This window comes from Sarcophilus harrisii, chromosome 3, assembly GCF_902635505.1.
Source record: "Sarcophilus harrisii chromosome 3, mSarHar1.11, whole genome shotgun sequence".
NCBI lineage: Eukaryota > Metazoa > Chordata > Mammalia > Dasyuromorphia > Dasyuridae > Sarcophilus > Sarcophilus harrisii.
Genome location: NC_045428.1, coordinates 533,744,805 through 533,766,340, shown reverse-complemented (window position 1 = coordinate 533,766,340; position 21,536 = coordinate 533,744,805). Strand labels below are relative to the sequence as shown.

The window sequence follows — 21,536 nt, the reverse complement described above, 5'->3', positions numbered from 1 at the left end:
ACAAGAAAAATCAAATTAAAAAAAAAAGAGAAAAATAAAATGCAAGCAAACAATAACAAAAAGAGTGAAAATTCTATCTTGTGATTCAAATTCAGTTCCCACAGTCCTCTCTTTAGTTGTAGATGGCTCTCTTCATCACAGGATCATTGGAACTGGTCAGAATTATCTCATTTTTTTTTTATTATAATAACTTTTTATTGACAGAACCCATGCCAGGGTAATTTTTTATAACATTATCCCTTGCACTCACTTCTGTTCCGATTTTTCCCCTCTTTCCATCCACCCCCTCCCCTAGATGGCAAGCAGTCCTATATATGTTAAATATGTCACAGTATATCCTAGACACAATATATGTGTGCAGAACTAAACAGTTCTCTTGTTGCACAGGGAGAATTGGATTCATAAGATATAAATAACCCGGGAAGAAAAACAAAAATGCAAACATTTTATTTCATTTCCCAGTGTTTTTTCTTTGGGTGTAACTGCTTCTGTCCATCATTGATCAATTGAAGCTGAATTAGGTCCTTTGTCAAAGAAATCCACTTCCATCAGAATACATCTTCATACAGTATCATTTTTGGAGTATATAATGATCTCCTGGTTCTTCTCATTTCACTTAGCATCAGTTCATGTAAGTCTCTCCAAGGCTCTCTGTATTCATCCTGCTGGTCATTTCTTATAGAACAATAATATTCCATAACATTCATATACCACAATTTACCTCCTAACCATTCTCCAATTGATGGGCATCCACTCAGTTTCCAGTTTCTAGCCACTACAAACAGGGCTGCCACAAACATTTTGGCACATACAGGTCCTTTCCCTTCTTTAGTATCTCTTTGGGGTATAAGACCAGTAGTAGCACGTCTGGGTCAAAGGGTATGCACAGTTTGATAACTTTTTGGGCATAATTCCAGATTGCTCTCCAGAATGGTTGGATTCATTCACAACCCCACCAACAAAGCATCAGTGTCCCAGTTTTCCCGCGGCCCCTCCAACAATCATCATTATTTTTTCCTGTCATCTTAGCCAATCTGACAGGTGTGTAGTAGTATCTTAGAGTTGTTTTAATTTGCATTTCTCTGATTAATAATGACTTGGGGCATCTTTTCATATGACTAGAAATAGTTTCAATTTCTTCATCTGAGAATTGTCTGTTCATATCCTTTGACCATTTTCATTTGGAGAATGGCTTGATTTTTTATAAATTAGAGTTAATTCTCTATATATTTTGGAAATGAGGCCTTTATCAGAACCTTTGACTGTAAAAATATTTTCCCAATTTATTGCTTCCCTTCTAATCTTGTCTGCATTAGTTTTGTTTGTACAAAAACTTTTCAGTTTGGTATAGTCGAAATTTTCTATTTTGTGATCAGTAATGATCTCTAGTTCTTCTTTGGTCATAAATTCCTTCCTCTTCCACAGGTCTGAGAGGTAAACTATCCTGTGTTCCTCTAATTTATTAATAATTTCATTCTTTATGCCTAGGTCATGAACCCATTTTGACCTTATCTTGATGTATCCCCACCTCATTCTAATGTATATGTGTAAGTGATACATTTATAATTTTTGTAAGAAGCATGGACATGGGCAGGATGACTGCTCTAGCACAACCCAGGCAAAAGAGACTCTATTTCTCAGATCATTTTGTTCCATAATCATTAATGAGATTAAACTTGCTGACTCCTTTAAAATGTTACAAGTATCAGTAATGTTTTGAAATTTTCTAGATTTTAATGCTAGGAATAGTATTTACTCATGAGAAGCAATGCTATTCTCTTGATCTGGGCCTCAAGACAGTTGTTCAAATAATCCTAGAGGGTATAATGTTAAAATTTTAATGAGATATCCCATGGTCCAGTCTCTAGCAGTTATCTTGGGAGTAGATCAATCTTTAGCAAACTCCAGCACTCCCAAGGTAAAAGCAGGGAGACTGAACCATTATAAAATGTCTAAGTGTGATGTTCTTAGCAAAGCTGACCCAAGACTTTGAACTTCCCATGACAGTAACAATCTATTTTCAGTTGGGATTTGTGTCATTCTGGTAAGTGTTTATATTTATAGAGGAACTGCAATGAGGAGGATTCAGATTGTAAATCAGTGGTCTAGTGGAAAGAAAAATATTTGGCAAACCTGACTTTCAAGAGCTGTCCTTGTCACCTAATATTTTTATCCTAGTAAACAGATTTTTCCATCTCATCTTCACTATACCATTAGGCATAGCTTTCAGTTTCCTAATCTATACAAAGAGAAGCTGAATTCAATGCTATCTAAGTGTTCTGTCACCTTTGATGGGCTATGATTCTTTTGGGAAAAGAAAAAACAATTTTCAGGAACAACTTGGGAAATGGGATCTGGGTGATTTTCAGGGAGAAAAAACCAGCATAGTTAGTTGCCTTGGGTTCACAAAATTCCCTCCACAAATACACAAACACTCAACAATTTACCAGTGTGAGTGAGCAATTTCTGATGTTTTGATTCATTTTCTCTCTGACTACTAGGTATTACTACTAGGTACTAATCATCTCTCATCATTCATTTCTCAAAAGCATTGAGAGACCATTCTTGAATAAGACAACGATTTTCACTAGAATCCAGAATTAATCAGAACCTAACTCAATATCGCTTCACATATTAGATAGATACTAATCATTTTATTATTGATTGTTGACTGACTAACATCCATTCCCCTTCTTCTAAGAGGAAGTACTCTAATCTGAGAACTCAAGGTTCACTATTACTCTCAAAGATGTTCTGGAATTTTATCATTAAATAATCATAGAATTCTACTTCTGGTCCAGAGATGAGCAAATCTTTATTATAAAGACCAAAATGCCAAATATTTAAGGCTTTCTGGGCCAATAGTAAAATCTAGAAAACATACAAGAGCTTATATAATAAGAGAAAAATAAACCATACACTTTTATTGATGAAATTGAAAGTATAATAATAATAATAAAGTGAAATTTTGTTAATACACTCTACTAAGGAGAAAAATAGATTTTTGGGGGGGTAATAACATTTTGCTTAATTAAGTTTCTAAGTTAACATTCCCTATGATCAAAATCTATTACCAATGTACACCTGTTAATGCTGATCTATAAAAAAAATTCAGATAATCAAATATTTCAATGGATGGACTTGGAGTAAGAAATATCTGAGTTCAACTTAGCTTTAGATACTTATTAGCTATGTGACCCTGGGTAAGTCACTTAACCTTCTTTTACTTCTGATGTCTCATCTATGAAATGAATTAGAGAAGGAAATGGTACCCAGTATTTTTGCCAAGAAAACCCCAAAGGGGATAATGAAGAATGGAAAAAAAATGGAAATATAACAACATAAGAGGGTATACCTTTGCAGATATCATTTCATGCAGATGTGTATTATCAAATACTGATATCACTCCATGATCATATAATTTTAAATGAACATATTCATCACTTGAAAGGCATTTACAAAATTGCATTAGTCTTCTTTTGATATTTTTCTTTTAGCATGTGATACATTCCAGATCAATTAGTTCTACTTGCAGGTTATTTGGAAGCTCCTCAATTGCATAATTACATGGATTTTGAAATATCAAAAGTCTTTTGCCTAAATCAAGGTATGATAAATGTTTATATCTTAACTTAACTTTTGGTAACATGGAAGTGTGAAAATCAGTTTCACATTGCTTTGTGGTTGAAACATGTTAATTTTCATTAAGTTGTTTTTTATTATAATATACTTTTATGTAAACATTTTATGTTGAATTCATTAAGAAACATTATCAAATCTTCATCAAAAACTAATATCCAAAGATATTCAGTCTTCCCTAATGGTTTAAATGTGTTTATTCTCAAAAAGAGATTTTAATTCTTGGCCCCGAGTTTAAAAGCACAATACATTTTTACCTCTTTATTTTGGAATGATAGATATGAGCTCAAAATAAAAAAATACAATATTGTCAAATACAGGACACTTAAAGCATTGATGATTTTACCTCCATCAATAAATTTGCTGTGTTTCAAGCAGCAGTATAAAGTGATGGAAATCATAAGCCATCTCTGTTGCAATTATTACACACTGTTGTTAGAGTGTTAAAGCACACATACGTTAAACAAATGAAGGTGGATATGTGCAATGAAATTTTATTATAAAATGTAAAAACAATCCTCAGTTTGTAGATCATAAGAAAACAGGCGATCAGTAAGGTTTGGATTGTGAACTGTGGCTTTATCAGCCCTTCTTTTGAGCCATTCAAATATTTGGCTACAGAGAAAGGGAAAGAAGTGTTATCTTCCCCTTATTCTTAAATCAGAGTCTCAGAAAGAGAAAAGCGAAGTTCCTAGTGACAAAAATTCTTCTTTTTCATTTTTGGCTCCCAAAACATCACCTTGATTCTTTTTCATTGATAAAATTATTACTGTAGACCTACAGTCTAGAGTCAGAAGTTCCCAAGAATGAAATTTTGAAGAGAAAAGTATTATACATCCATTAAGGATGAATAATGGGAATTGCATAAAGAGAATAATGTAGATACAGGAATCTAATCCATTACATAAGATTTTTAAATCATAAGAAATGAAGGAAACCAGAGCTTGATTCCACTAGAAATCTTTAGATAAAGAGCAAAATTAACAGAAATGCTGGGGAACTTTTTTCATGTATTTATTTTACAAGGTAGTTTGTAAAGTCTCTTAGATAAATTTTTGTGAAACATGAAGAATATGTTTTCAGGTAAGTTAATATGATTATAAAACATTTATCATAATATTGTATTTTATAACACAAAAAATGATGATTCTCAGTTTTCCATTCTATTATTGTCTCCATAAAAATCTTTCCCTAGACGTGGCTAACATAGTTTCCTTCTTGATCTGGTGCTCAGAACTTGATATCATTTGGTTCCCTTGTGATTTCTTCAACTATTTTAAATGTCTCACCCTCACCCCAGAACATAAAAGTGTTTGAAAAATCAGCTATAATTTTTATTGCACTTATCAATGAAATTACAAATCCAAAGTTTTGTTAAACCATTCCAATTGCTAAGCCAGAATCATACCTTTTTCTTCCCCCAGCAAGGTAGTTAGGGACAATAAAGGTATTGCCTCATAAAATATATTAGAAATGTGTCCTAAATGAAAATAAAAAGTCAAATGGATATTTACTTTGACCTTTACCTCCAAACTCTATAAGTGAGTCCTTTTAATCAGCACAATCATTTTGATGATTGAATATATTATACCTCTAATTATTTTGTTTATTTTACAGAACTTTCCCACTAATAAATTCTTCTTTAGATTTCCTTTGCTCTAACTTGATTTATTATTTTTTTTAGATTTTTTTGTAAGGGAAGTCTCTAGATGGGAAGTGATAAGCACTCATAAATTCTTTGAGCTCTCCCTTCCTTAAGATGTCACCTTGCACTTCTGAAAATTTATATCCATTTGTCCTGGAAATTAACTGAATATTACTTCCAACATAAAAGACATATTCAATCATTATGACAGATTTCTTGACCTAAGAAAAAACACACTTCTTGTGCCATTAGTTCAGATTGGACACCGTTGGAATTTTCAAGGAATGATTATATGTGTGTATATGTGTTTGTGTGTAAACACATATAAATTATATACTACACATATTTTCACATATACCTATCCATACCTACAACCCCACATGTTTGTATATGTGTGTGTGTTTTAAGAACACAGATTTCTCATCTTGTAGTAATTACAATGTGTCATAGATGGGCTTTACATCCATAATTTATAAGTTACTTGTTCTTGATTTCTATTCTTCCCTGTGAGCTTGCAAATTGAATTCTAGGAAAGGAAATGATCATTTATTACATGCCTGTTATGTTTCCTATTAAGTTATGAAACACAAAATATTTCAGTTGACTCTTCTTAACACTCTGTGAATTAAGTGCTACATCATTCTTATTTTACATTTGAGAAAACTGAGGCAGAAAGAAGTTAAGTGATATTCCAAATTGCAAAATTAATAGGGGTTTGAGGCCAGATTTTAACTCAGTTCTTCCTGATTCCAAGCTTGTCTCTCTATTCACTTTGTTTCCCATACGCTTCTCTTTGTGACTCAAAATATTTTTTCCTTTAGGTTTCAGTTCATCCTGCACTGATAAAACTAAAATTCCTTCATCATTCCTGACATGACTCTTATGGCTCCAAGGACTCAAATTCCATTGTAACCTCTAGGCTTATCCTTTCTGTCTAGGTAATTTTCCCCAAATATTATTCACCAGGCAGAAATTAAATACCCCTTTCCCCCAGAATGAATCTTAGCTCCATGTATATAATTATAGATTAGCTCTAAGAGCTCATGTCATCAGTCATATGTAGTTACTATGACCATAGGTCACAGAAAGGAATTTTATAGAATGTAAGATTTGACCTGATTCCTGAAAAAAGCTGGGATAACATTTGCAAAGTCATGTAAATTCAGAAGATATGAAAAATAATAGTAAATACTTTGGTAACAATTTAGTATAGAACAATTTAATGTACAGGAACAGACTGCTTTTTATCCCCCCTTTTTTTTTCATTTAGGTTGGGTCTTTTACTTTTTGAGTTACTGGTTTTCAGTTTTAATTTTTTTTTTTACACAAAATCCCTTTTTATAAAGGGATGCACATATTGTTCTTCTATGCATTGTGCATATATTTTGTGATTGAAGTTCTTGGGAAGTTTAGAAAATTATTCTGAAATTAACTTTGTTAATATATTCTTTGAGATTTCCTCATTACAAAATAACATCAGAAATACTTTAAATACATATCTAAGGATGCTGCTGCTGCTGAATGAGACTTGTAATCATAGTAGAAAAATATTACCCTTGAAGATGAGAAGTGTGATTTAGGGGAAAAAAAAGTCCCTTTCTTTCTAGCTCCTCAAAGAATAAAAAACACTACCCAAATCCCATTGACAATCGACTCTTTATAGCTGGGATGGTTGTTCAACTAGTGAGAATGAAAAAAGCATGCAGTCTTTAAGGTACCAAAATGATCACAACAAAGGGTTTCTAAGTGGGAAAAGATATCTTTCCAGAGTTGCCAGAAGTCTCAATATTAAAACTGTAGAGTTCACACATAAGAAGTGGCTTTCTTAGAGCTGTAATATCTCTTTACACATTAACTCCAATTCCCAGTTCCCCAACAAGCATACAATGGCATAGTAAGCATTCCCTTACCAATCCCTCTCTTTTTTTCTTTAGGAAATGACTCAGGGGAGAGTCACTGGCCAGTTCTATCTTATTGTACTCCTGTTGTTTATAATTCCATTGACCTTGGCCTGCTGGTCACAATCAGTGTACTGTACAGCAGCCCAAGTTCCAATCTACAACACTGAACTTCCTGTCGAATGGTGAGAGCAGTAAGATTAGTCATTCCAAAACCAATCATCTCACCAGCAGTCTCCTCTCTCTGGACAAACTTGAGAAGACTTTGTGAGGATAGAAATCATTGGTTATCATGGTAGTGCCCAACATCTCATCTCTGGACCCTCCAATGGTAACCCTAATTGGGATCCCTGGTTTGGAACATGTGCAGTTTTGGATTGGATTCCCCTTTTGTGCTTTATGCGTGGTAGCCCTACTGGGGAATGTTCTCTTGTTAATAATTATTCCTTCAGAGCGCAGTCTTCAACAGCCCATGTATGTCTTTTTGGCTGTGCTAGCTGCCAATGACCTGGGTCTCTGTGTTTCCATATCCCCCAAGATGCTTGCCATATTTTGGTTCAGTGCTTGCTCCATGACTTTTGATGCTTGTCTTACACAGCTTTTCTTTATTCATGCCTTGCAAGGTATGGAATCAGGTATCCTTTTAGCTATGGCCTTTGATCGCTATGTGGCCATCTGTAACCCACTCCGCCATTCAGCCATCCTCACACCATCTGTTCTGGTTCACCTGGTTGGGGTGGTGGCAGCCAGGGCTGTAATTTTGGTGAGCATAGTGCCCATCCTGCTCAAACGTTTGCATTTCTTCAATTCCACAGTTGTAGCTCATTCATACTGTGAGCACATGGCTGTGGTCAAACTGGCTGCTGTAGATACCCGGATTAATAAGGCCTTTGGTCTGTTTGTGGCTTTTTCTATTTTGGGCTTTGATATGGTCTTTGTTCTTGTCTCTTACACCCTGATTCTCCAAGCTATCTTCCGTCTTCCTCAGAAAGAGGCAAGGATCAAAGCATTCAACACTTGTACAGCCCACATTTTTGTTTTCCTTGAGTTCTATATTCTTGCCTTCTTCTCTTTCTTCAGCCACCGATTTGGCCATGTGGCACCATATGTGCACATCCTTTTGTCTACCATATACCTCCTTGTGCCTCCAGCACTTAATCCCATTGTTTATGGTGTAAAAACCAAAGAGATCAGAATAAGGGTGGTAAGAATATTTGTGCCAAAGTATTGCTCCATCAAGTGAGTTAACATTTCCTTCTGTGACCATGAGAAGGATGAATTTTCCTCCTGGGAAGAGGCACATTATTAAGATTTCCAGGCTGTTTGGCAATCCATATGCTCTTCATATGATTTTTCTGTCTCCCTGGGGACACATGGCTACTCAATGACACATGACACAATGAGCATTGGGTGAGGGAATTAGGGTGTTACAGAAACTGATGAAAACATATATTAGAATTCTGAAATATAAGATTATTATTTGTGTCCCCTCTGGAAGTTATTACAGATGCCATTGAAAAATTAAAGGCTAAAACACTATCACTTTTTTTGTCCAGGTGAACAGTTCACTGATATCAAGGGCCCAGGCACACTCCTTTAGCAAAATAGCTGCAATGGATATTTTAGTAAGAATGATATCTGGCCAGAGATTGTCCTAAATGATTTCTGGGTTTGCTTCCAATACTATTATTTTAGAATTGTATAACATTAATGGCTAATTGACAAGGACATTCCACAACACAAAAACATGCATATTGAGAGTTAGGCTTCATTGATTTGCCTATCAAATCTCAATTTTCTTGCTTACTAACCATATAACTTTACTCATGTAAAATTTGAAAATCTCAATTTCATCTATAAAATGGGAAAATTAGAAGAGATAAACTCTGAAGTCTTATAGCTCTAGATTTATGATTTTATGTAATAGATTTACAAACCTGGTACAGCTGCTACATATATCTTTTTTATTTTGTTCAGATTCTAAACAAAAAGGGGATTATAACTGACAAATTTACTGTTTCCAATGACATATTTTGGTTAGTATTTTTTTCAGCATTCTTTTAATCTCAGGGTTTCAGAGACATGTAAAATACTTTTATAACATGGAAATCAGGAAATCTTAAGACAGAAAAGAACTTTGGGTACTGTGTAAGTGGAGTTATTGATAAATGAGATAGCTTTTTATGAAGGGGGGAAGTTTGCATAGATGTATAAAAACTGTTTCACTAGGTTTTTCCACAGAGCTTAAAATAATATGATAGTATCTTTAAAAGCCATATAGAGGGTAGAAGGGCAATTTTGGCTTTCACTTTGTAGTTACAGTTGTGACAGTCATTCTATGATGAGTTTCTTTTAATGGAGTCATTAATTTTTTAATTTAACTTCAATATATGAATTTCTATAACATAATGAAGAATACTAAAAGAAGGTGAGAAGCAAAATATTTCTTGTAATAACTATCATCTCATTTTATAAAGAAAGTTTACAAAGAAAATAATATAGAGAACTAGAAACTTTCAATGTATTCAGGAGAGAAAAAGGTCTAAGTGTTTTCACTAATATTATCAGAGTGTGAGGTAAACTTCGACTTAAATGATGAGTGAATTGGAATAATTATGGTAGGAAGCGAGACAATTATAAAATCAGTGTGTCCTGAAATATTGCTCCATCAAGTGAGTTAACTTTTCCTTCTGTGCCTCTGAGAAAGATTAAATTTCCCTTCCAGAAAGAAGGCAAATTATTGAGATTATGAGGCTGTTTGACTATTCACATGCTTTTCCTATAATTTTTCTCTCTCCCTGGGGAGACACAGCCACTCCATAACATATGATACACATAGTAATGAACATTGAGTGAGGGAATTGGGATACTCTAGGAACTCATGAAAACATGGATTAGAACTATGAAATATAATACTAGCATCTGTGTTCACTCTGGAAATTATTACAGAAGCTAGAGGCATGACTATTGAAAAGTTAAAGGCTAAAGAACTGTCACCTTTTTTGCACACACACACATTTGTGTCTGATAATAAAAAGAAAAAGTAAAGGAAGTTGCATAATAACTTTATTATATATTTAAAAGTTGTACATAATAATCTTAAGTCTCATGTGCAATAATCTTTTTTCCTCTATTCTACTGTTATGGAAATATTTGTTTTATTTCTTAAGTCAAAATAATTTTAAAAAATATAGACTCTAGTACAATTTTGTATACAACAATATATTCAGCAATTCCAAAATTAATGGATATAAACTTCCTTCCCTTTTTCTACTATAAAACGTCTGCTGTAAATATTGGTTTTTTTTGTAATTTTGTGTCATCATACATCATGCTCTGTGTTTCCTGCCTGATCTCCAGGTTCTTAAGACAGGAAGAAAGGAGGGCACCATGTTATCAGGTCTTTATTTTCTGCCTACTTTCCATGGATCTTCTGCCCATTTCATTGCAAATATCTTCAAAAACTGGTGAAAAGAGATAATACCAATAATAGTTCCTCACACATCCTACCTGATGTTCAGTCTGCTTCTGAAGAGAAGAACCTTTTTAGTCTCCCTCTCTTTGATGAAGAGAGAGGATGCTATTCTACTCATTGCCCACTCACAGTAGCCACTTGTAGCTTTTATCTGTTCTACAATCTCTTCTGGGTTAAAAGGTGAAGGCCATTTCAATGTATGGTATTTGAGATGAGAGGGTATCATTTGAAAAAGTTTCTATCTGTGAGTGAAGGAAAATATCACCATTTTTCATGATGCAAGTTCTTACTTCTTAGCTGAATTGTTCAAGATTATAAAGGGACTCCAATTTGAGGGTCATTGCTCTACTGACACTAACAATGTTTCTAAAAATTTATCTTAATGATTAATGAGCTTTACTGGTTATATACTCCCTCTCACTGTAATTCTGAACCAAAATAAATTATTATATAAATCCTATTATCAATTCCCCATTGCTAAATTCTTTATTCCCACTCATCTCAAAATACCTTCAGCTTGTCCCACATCAAAATTGCTTATTCTCCTCCCCTATACTTTTTGAAATGCCTGTTGCAAAAGCAACAAAAATTCTTCTACCTTAAAACTTATATTTTTCAACTACTTCTGTTTCCTGACTCCCATTGAGAATTGGCAATTCCCTCATGATAAAGCCTTTCTGTCTATATCTTCTTGCATCAGATGAATTTTTACTCATTTCCCCAACTCTCTGGTCAAGGTGGGAAGTTGGAATCCTTCTAGTTCCTTAGTGTTGTTTCTAGATCCTTCCCCTACCATCATCTCTCAATAAATATCACTTTCTTTGAAGTTCGCTCAATTCATATCTTCTATCAAATTGTAATTATAACAACTGTTGTCTATAGATCCCCAGAACAATCTACCTCTTTTCTAAATAACTTTAGCACTGGTTCACAATCTTTCTCTCCCTACAACTTTTTCCTATATACTAGGGGATTATATATCATAACTGTGTGTGTATGTATGTATGTATACTTATACACTCATAAATACAGATATGTGTATATTTGAATACATATATAAGCACATCCATGCCTGTGTGCACACATGCACATATCTATGCCTCTCCAAATTCTTTAAATCTTCCATTTCCTCAACCATGCATTTTCAATGACATACTACTCCTTCCTATTTCAGCTACTCAAAAAATGTTTATGTCATTGATATTAGCATTAGCCACAAATGCAGCATTTCCATATTCATGAACTATGAAATTCACTTATCACATTCTATTGTCCTTCAACTTCTGCCTATTGGTGTGACTTCCAATACCAAACCTCCCCGACCCCCAAATTACTAGGATTCTTTTTCACTGTGACATCCAATTCCTTGATATTTTTGTTCTCTTTTAAGCCATCATATCTGCACTACTTTTTTCCCTTTCCCATCATGACTCCATGATTATTTATTTCTATTATACTGTCCTCTTCTTTGTCATAGTTTTGTTCTTATCTTTCCACTTCTTAGTTTTGTAGACTTCTGTGATTTACTAATTTCATTCATAAGCACATGCTGATCAATGCTAAAGAAATTAATGAAACTGCTGATTTGGACCACCACAAATAAATATAACAGTACCTCAACTAGGTCCTCACTGCTGTTAGAAATCCTTTTATGACCCGCTATTAACTACTGTCCTTCTCACTACAGTGATTCTCCAAATCTTTCATCCCATCTTAAATCTTTCAGCTGAGAACCTTGCTTAATAATCACTGAACAAAGGACTTTAATTGAGTTTCCTTTTCTCCCCTTCTTATCTTACATCACCCAGATGCCTTCCGCTACTACTGCTTTCTTCACTCAGGTAGATTGTGACTTTCTGGAGACCAGGGACAGCTTTTTGACTATTTTTCATACTCTAGAATTTAGTAGGATGACTCAAACATAGTAAGTTCTTAATAAATGTTTATTGGCAACAGAAATATTTTGTGATGATCAATTCTGATGTACATGGCTCTCTTCAACAATGAGATGATTCAGATCAATTCCAATGGTCTTGTGATCAAAAGAGCCATCTACACCCAGAGAGAAAACTGTAGGAACTGTGTGTGATTCACAAAACAGCATTTTCATTTTGCATTTTATTTTCTTCATAATCTTTTCTGGTTTGATTTGATTTTTCTTGTACAGCAATATAATTGTGTAAATATGTATGCATATATTGGATTTAATATATATTTCTACCATGTTTAACATATAATGGAGTACTTGCCATCTAGAGGAGGAGGGTGGAAGAAGGGGGGGGGGGGAAATGGAACAAAAGTTCTTGCAAGGGCTAATGTTGCAGAATTATCTATGCATATGTTTTGAAAAATAAAAATCTTTAAGAAAAAAAAAAAAGAAATGTTTATTGGCTAACTCACCCCAATGAAGAGAAATGATCTCTCTCTTTGTCCAAGTTAAGCTTTCCATCTGCACAAAGGATTCTATCCCATCCTTCCTTCTTCAGCGGATATCCCCGTTATAACATCCCCACTCTCCCACTTATCTTTAATCTCTTTCTGTTTATAGTTTTTAAAACCACCTATTAACATACTCACATCTTGAAAAAATAAAGAAAATGCTCATCTGATTCATCATCCCTGGTAGCTACCAATGTGTTTTTTTCCTTCCTTTTGTGGCTAAATTTTTTTAAAAAGCTGTGTTTAATATGTACCTCCACTTCCCTTCCTCACAGTATCTTTTTAAATCTCTACAATCTGAATTCTAACAGCATTATGCAACTTAAAATATTGATTTTTAAATTGGCAAAGTTAATGGATTTTTCTAGCTCCATCCTTTTTGATCTTTCTGCTGCCTTTGGCACTGCCATTTATTCTATTCTTGACATTCTCTTATCTCTCAGTTTTTTGCATGCTACTTTTTCTTGGTTTTCCTCTTACCTTTATGATTCATCCTTTTCAGTCTCCTTTGATGAATTTTCCTCTAGATTATGCTCATTATCTGTAAGTGTCCCACAGGTCTCTGTCATGAGACATTTTTTCCCCTCTTACTACTTCACTTAGTGATCTCATCAGTTCCTGTGGATTCAAGTGCAATCTCTATATGGATAATTCTCAGATCTACTTAACCAAGCCTAACCTCTCTTCTAGCCTCAAAGCTAGCATTTCCAACTCCCTAATAATAATCTTGGAGTGGATATCCTATAGATATCTTAGAGTAAACATATCCAAAACTGAACTTTCTTTCTTTCCAAATTCTCCTATTATTCCATATTCCCTCGTTATTTTGAGAGCATAATCATCCTCGTAATACTACAGCCATGAAACTCCAGTATCATCTTTAATATTCAATTCTCTCTCATAATTTTGTCATATACAATCTGTTGCCAAGGGATGTTAATGTTGTCTCGGCAATATCTCTCAAATACTGCTGTTGCCTCTCCCTTACCTTCTCTTCTCTGACCCTGCCATCATTTTGTTGTATGCCCTCAATAACTCATTTCCAATGCATTGCAATAGCTTGTTGGTATGCCTGTCTGTTACAAATCTCTTTTCATTCCAGTCCTTTCTCCACTCAGCCATGAAACTTATTTTCTTAAAGTGCAAGTCTGATCATAGCACTCATCGTTCCTATGTAATCAACACCAGTCTCCTTATAACCTCCATGTCCAAACACAATCCTCTGATATGAAAGTCTCTTTGTAATAAAGTCCTTATTCTCTTCTACCATTACAGCTTTCTTACATCTTACACTCTTGCTTATCACGTAATCTGCGATTCAGTGAAACTTGTCCTTGTGCTATTCTTCCCACGAGACTACAAACTTGGGGTATTTTTAACTAGATGTCCATCAAATATAGAATGTTCTCTTATCTCATCTGTTTCCTGATTTGTTAAGGGACAGGTCAATTGTCTGAGAGCCTCCATAGCTGTGGATCATAGCAAGGCAGTCTTTGCTGACACAGGTGTTGTGGACTAGGAATGAGATAAATTGGAGGCAGAGGGAAGAGAATAGAGGTCAGATAATGCAATGGCTTCTCAAGAGAAAGGTCAAAGAACAGCAACTCCCTCTCAGTCTCCTTGTATCATTCTTTCACAAGAGGAGATCCATTCTGGGTTGGACCTCCAGCATCCACTGTCATGTGGCTCCTGTGTATTCCATCAGCCCTCCCATGTATTCCAACACTGATTTTTCTGCCTTCCATTAAAAATGAGTTTAAATCTCACCTTCTACATGTTTGTTACAATTGCTCTAATTTTAACGCCTTTCCTTTTTTCCCACTATTTCCTATTTAATTTGTAAACTTCTTGGGGGGGGGGTTGGCAAAGATTATCTTTTCCCTTTATTTGTAATTCCAACACTTATCATAGTGTCTAACACATAGCAAGTGCTCAATAAAGGTTCATTGTCTGACTCTATCATTTGAGAACAGCTGAAAAAAGAATTAAGTAAAGAAATGAAAATATTTTTCCTGGAAGAGTGGATATAAGATTTTTTATATCAAGAGAATTCTTGAGATTTTGATAACTATAGTGAACTGAATAGTGAAACTATGTTTCTAAATGAGAAGAAAACTCATATCTTTCTGCAAAGGTTTTAAGGGATGGATCTTTCGGATGATTAAGATACTATAAAGAATTTTCTATGTCTCTTTTTTTTTTCTGAGGCAACTATGGTTAAATGACTTGCCTAGGTTGCATAGCTAGGAAGTATTAAGTGTCTGAGGCCAGATTTAAACTCGGATTCTCCTGACTTCAGGGCAGGTACTCTATTCACTGCACCATCTAGCTGTACCTTCTATGTTAATTGTTAATTACATTGTTAATTACAATTGTTACAATTAATTGTAACATTGTTAATTATATAACAAATGGTAACTATGTTTCAATCCATTAATTAAAAATTAATATATATGAATGTTGTACATATAACTGGAAATGACCATGCATTACTGATATCAAAGCATAATTCAATATGATTTATTCATTGCCATTCTCTCTCTAGGATGGCTAATTTACAAAATTTGTGCTCACACTTGCAGATATTTTTTTTTCCTTAATTAGGGATTAACCATGGATATGACCACATGACTACAAGTAAACTTTATTTGATTTCTGGATATATCCCTGAAAATAGTAGATTCGTCCCTGCTACTCAAACCAGAATCTCCTAAGCCTCTTATTTATATAAAGCAGGCACAGTAACATTTTCTGAAGAGAAGAAATAAAACAGAATAATTGAAATATCATGATTCAAAAGTATCATGGCACAAAAAAGTTTCATACTCTGCTACAAATATATATTGGATCATGTGACAAAGTTGTTATACACATATAAACCTAACAAAAAGTCAAAAGAGTAGTGAAAGACAGGGGCTTTGAATACTTCATATTGATCTATTTTAAGAATAGTTACCAATATGTGTCACTTGCTAAGGAAAAAAAGACCCTTCTTTTTTCTATTTTGTCCTCTTCTGACTGGTTTTCTGCTCTTTTCTATTACTAAGGCTTTTTTTAAACCACAGAACCAGTCTTGGTGGGGTGACAATAATATGTTGCATACTTTTAAAAAGAACAATATCATTGTACTTATTTAATAAAATAGTATCCAAGTGAAAGATTTCTAGGTCTCCCATGTAGTAACCAAGTCAATGATCTGTTCTTTTTCCTTTTTATTGATTTTTGTAAGTGTTTAGACACATAAGTCTTCTCCTAAATCCTGATTTGTCAGTTTCCCATAAATATTGATATGTTATTTCATTTTTTGTCATTGCCTTTAATGAAATTATTGTTTCTATAGTTTTTCTTACTCATTCTTTAGATTCAGATTACTTAGCTTCCAATTAATTTTAATCTATTCTTCTAAAGCTTTTTATTGAATGCAATTTTTATTGTATTGGAATTTAAAAAACACATTTAATATTTCTGCTTCTCTGCTTTCAGTTGTGAAGTTTTTATGAATGATCATCATTTTTTTATGAAGGTGCCATGTTTAGCTGAGAAAAAAAGATATTCTTATCTATTTCCATTCAATTTTTTCCAAAGGTCCATTATATCTAATTTTCTGAAATTCTACTTACCTATTTAACTATTTGTTTATTTTGAGACTAGGTTTATCCAGTTCTAAGAGGATAACTTAAGATATCTCACTATTATTGTTTTTATTTTCTATTTCCTACTGTAATTAATTTCACATCTTCTTTAAAAAGTTAGTTGTTATACATTTGGTGCATATATGTTTGGTATTTGTCTAACCTGCTCACAGGAGGATTTCAGTAGCAGTTCAAATCCTGATCATTGGTAAGGAGTGAAGAGGCAGAACTTACAAGGATAGTCAAACAGGCGATCATTTATTCAAAAAGTCTTCAGCCTTATATATCCTATACTTACCTATACACTTACATAACTGCTTCAAGTACAACACAGGACAGCAGGATGCTTATAGTTAAGTACCTACTCAGTGTGAAATGGTGGTTCTAAGCACATACTTGATGTAATGTAATGATGTGGTCAATCTAATTGGCGTATACTTAGGGTAATGTGGTTCTACAGCTGCGCATGCCCAGTGTGGTGTCATAAAGGAGTCATGCACGGGTATTTAAGGGAGTCCCAGAGACAGAGGCCTCACTCAGCCATGATGATGTCAGCCACAGAGAAGACTTCAGGCTCCAGACTCCAGAGTCCAGACTCCATTTTTGACCAGCCATATGTCTGGTCTCTTGCCTCCTTCACTTCACTCCTCCACTAAGCCCAAGGCCTCAGGTTGATCCTGAGGCCCACCGGAGAGCTAGCCCAGACATTACAGTTAATCTATCTGGTCCCTTCCATTCACTATTCTCTAAAACTCTCCATATCACCTGGCAATAATCTAAAGATACCAGAGCTCCTTGTGCTGGACACTGCCCTTCTGGTGGATTATAAAACCTTTCTGCTGGAGCCAATGCATCGTCATCAAAAAAAAAATAATAATAGTATAAAGGGCTAAGTTCTCCAGGGTTACCTGTGGCTCCCTGTAATGGCCTAGGCTTGAGTTGATGCACTGAGTTCCCAAGCACGTAAGGCTAAATAGTAATTGGACCATACTCTATTAATATATATGCTTGGAGAAAGAATGGCCACTGCCCACTCTCTGTGCAAGTCCTGATGTGTTGTGGAAATGATGATTTTGGTGGGTGGAGGCAGAGGGGCAGGAAGAGAGGCAGAGAGGGACTGCTGGCGGGGTTCTGCTCTGGTGGCTTCTGATCTTGTGGCTTCTGGTCTGGCTGGCTTCTTGACACAGCTGCTGACATTGCTAATCTCCCTTTACCTCTGATTCCCTTTTACCTCCAATCCTTCTTCACCTCTACTGAGAATAAAGATTGAAGATTTTCCCTTAACCTGAATTCCTGACTCAGGCTGATTTTAAAATATGGGGTCATCACAGCTTCCCTTTTCTTTTGTTTTTGGAGGAGCATCTTGATGTGTCTGTTCCTCCTCTCTACTATTGCCTGTTCTTGAGGATTAAAGGGTATGCCATTGGTGTATGAGATCTGAACTATAAAAAAATCACTTAATCTCTCAGTGATCTAAACCAGAAGTATCAAAATTACTTACAGAATCATTCCCAAGTGTTACTTGAATCAGATTAAAATGCAATGGGGAAATAAAATTTCCCCATTACATTTATTCTTAAAAGGTTTCTAGAATTTCATTTTGATGATATACTATATTTCCCCCCATGATAAACTGATCACATGAAATACTATCATATTGATTGATTCCATTTTTTATATTGAATAACTTGTCAAGTTGTTCAGATACATTTTCTTTCTGACTGAAGAGCTGGAGGGGGAAGCAATAAACTCCTCCCAAAGTAATCCTTATAGAAGGCTTGAAATTTTCAGAACTTTTCAAATAATACTCAATTCTCCATCAGCAGTTTTGCTGGATTTTGACTTTCTGAAACACTCTGTCCCTAGGTATCCATCATTCCTAGCCTTTTTTCCAGCTTCATTATACTTGTTGTCTTTCCTCCCAGTAGATTGTAAGCACCTTGAGGAAAGGAACGGTTTTTTTTTTTCTTATTTGTATTTGCTGTGCTTAGTATAATGCTTTCCACATAGTAGATATTTTATAAATATTTATTGACTTGAATTGATTGAAAATCATGATCCAGAAAAGGAGGAAATGGAATTCTGAAAGAAGTAGATTGAGTACCTGTTGAGATTAAATCCCTAATACCCAGGAAAAAGAGAGTTTCCAGAAGAAGAGGAGTAGTCAACAGTAGTTCAGCAGTTTTCTATGTATTCAAATTGGACTTCTCACTCTTCCTTGCACATGACCTAGCATTTCTCATTTCCATAATTTTGGAATGGTTTTCCTTATTAGATTTCACTTTCTCCTCACTTCCAGTACCAAGAATCTCTCATTCCCTTCTAAAACTCAGCTAGAGCACCATATTCTGCATAATTTCTAAGCTAATTTCTCACCTGATTGTGTACTTGTCTCCAAAAAATAAAATCACCTGATATTTGCCTCCTCTGTATTTTGTATATGCTTCTAATTTTCATGCAAGTATACTGTGAACTGGGATTCTTTCAATTTTGTGGATTTATAATGTCTAGTAGAAGGTAAAAGCTTAATAAATCCTTAATGATAATTGAATGAATTATCTATTCAGTCAAAATGTTCTCTTTACAACTTTCATCTATTATTCTTATTTCAAATTTCTAAGGTACCACATCCAGAAGTCAAGCTATACAAATCTAATCCTTCTACATAAGAGCCTTTTGAAAACTTGAAGATTAAAATTATTCTCTAGTCATCTATTTTTCAAACATTAGGATTCCCTCTTTTTTCCTAGTTCATTTTAATTCATCAAATTAGTATAACATTTGTGACTTAAAATGTTCTTATATATGATATTGTCTTCTTTTCCTTATTGTTATGTTAAGCCACAGTGGATCTAGAACCACAATGTTAAAATTAATATTTTTTTTTCTTTTAGTGTCCCTTCTATTATGGGTCCCTTTCCCATAATTTTCTTTTTGAAACCAGAAAAAAATTAAAACAATTGAAATAATTATAATAACAACAATTATATCTACTTTATCTTATCTCTAAACACTTCATTAAATTATAGATCATACCTATTCTTTAGGGGGAGTTGCACTTAATAAATACATTACAAGATAATAAATAAAAATAAATGCTGATATTTTGGGTTGAATTTGATAATTTACTGAAGGGAAATGTCTTTTTTAGTAAATATTCTTAGCACCTTGACTCGGATTTCTTTTGTTTTTACTCCATAAACAATGGGGTTAAGGGCAGGAGGTACAAGGAGGTAAATAGTGGACAAAAGAATGTGAGTATATGGTGTCAAGTGGCCAAAGCGATGGCTAAGAAAAGAAAAGAAAGCAAGGACATAAAATTCAAGGAAGACAAAAATATGGGCTGTGCAGGTATTAAGTGCCTTCAACCGAGCTTTCTTCTGGGGAAGGTGGAAAACTGTCCATATAATTAGAGTATAGGAAACAAGGACAAAGATCATGTCAAAACCCAGAATGGTAAATGCTACAAACAATCCAACAGACTTATTGACCTGAATGTTCTCAGCGGCCAATTTGACCACAGCCATGTGCTCACAGTAAGAATGGGCTATGACAGTTGTATGGAAGAAGTGCAAACGTCTGATCAGAAGGGGCAGTAAACCAACCAATACAACAGCTCTCACTGATACTACCAATATCATCCGACTCAGGATAGTTGGTGTAAGAATGGCTGAATGTCTAAGAGGATCACAAATTGCCACATAGCGGTCAAAGGCCATGGCCAGCAAGATGCCTGACTCCATCCCTTGTAGGGCATGAATAAAGAATAGCTGAGTGAGGCAGGCATCAAAGGCCATGGTGCAGGCATGAAACCAGAAGATGGCCAGCATCTTGGGGGCGATGGCAGCACACAGACCGAGGTCAGTTGCAGCTAACACAGCCAGGAAGATGTACATGGGCTGGTGAAGACTGCGCTCTGTTGGGATAATAATCAATAGGAGGACATTTCCCAGGAGGGCTACTAAGCAAAGGAGGCAAAAAGGGAATCCAATCCAGAAGTGTAGATGTTCAAGTCCAGGAATTCCAACCAGAGTCACTGTTGGTGGGTCCACAAATGAGTTATTGTAAATTCTCATGGCTGGCAACAAGTACTCAGTGTAATTTATGTAGTCTACTTATAAAAAGAAATGTTCCAGAGGATCAATAATGCTTTCTTGGTGACATCAGGGATGGAGGGTAGACTAAGTGATTATTTTTTATCATCAACTCACTCCCAGAGGGTGTCTTGGGTATTAGAGATGGGAACCTGCTCTGACCCATCTACTACCACCCTCATGTCTAAGTCATTAGTGGCAGCAGTGTATGAACATCAAAACAGAATAGAACTCTACAAAGACTCCATTTCTTATCCATATTCAGAAGCCAAGATGTAGAAAAGATTCAAGTTTGCAAGGTTGTTCTTGACCAGAAGGAGAAAAGGGACAAAAATAGAAATAAATCAACAGATTTTAAGAATAATGGTTTTCTGTTTCATATTGTTTTCATAATGAGGATGACCTAAAGTGGGATTTTGTGATGTTTTTAAATCATAGAAATTTTAAGATGGAAAAGGCCTTACATGTCATATAGTATTTTCCATACCCAAATAGAAATCTTACCTATGAAATCTTAAATAAGGTATCCATCACTCACTTGAAGGATTCCAACAGAAAATTATTTTGCTGAGTTTAGAAAAAAAATTTTCTTCTTTGTATAGTTCCATTTTTGTAGAAGTTATTATTTACATTAATCTTCATTCTTTCTCTGTTCAAATTCTTTCCATTGCTCCTGACCTTTGGGACCAAAATTATATAGCATTTATATGGCAT

At 34.7% G+C, this 21,536-nt stretch overlaps 2 protein-coding genes across 2 annotated transcripts; one reads left to right on the top strand and one right to left on the bottom strand.

Annotated features, from left to right (window-relative positions):
* Positions 1-7,474: 7,474 nt before the first annotated feature.
* On the top strand, positions 7,475-8,425 carry LOC100918458 (olfactory receptor 52A1-like). Its single transcript, XM_003764814.1, has one exon. It carries the CDS (start codon positions 7,475-7,477, stop codon positions 8,423-8,425), a length of 951 nt encoding a protein of 316 aa, XP_003764862.1.
* An 11,428-nt stretch (positions 8,426-19,853) lies between these two features.
* On the bottom strand, positions 19,854-20,810 carry LOC100918197 (olfactory receptor 52A1-like). The gene has a single exon (XM_012545452.2). The coding sequence runs from the start codon at positions 20,802-20,804 to the stop codon at positions 19,854-19,856; it is 951 nt and encodes a 316-aa protein (XP_012400906.1). The 5' UTR covers positions 20,805-20,810.
* Positions 20,811-21,536: the final 726 nt, after the last annotated feature.

What these genes read in the sequence shown, in the direction of transcription:
- LOC100918458 (XM_003764814.1), top strand. Translation starts at nt 7,475, where the DNA reads ATGGTAGTGCCCAACATCTCATCTCTGGACCCTCCAATGGTAACCCTA.
- LOC100918197 (XM_012545452.2), bottom strand. Translation starts at nt 20,804, where the DNA reads ATGAGAATTTACAATAACTCATTTGTGGACCCACCAACAGTGACTCTG.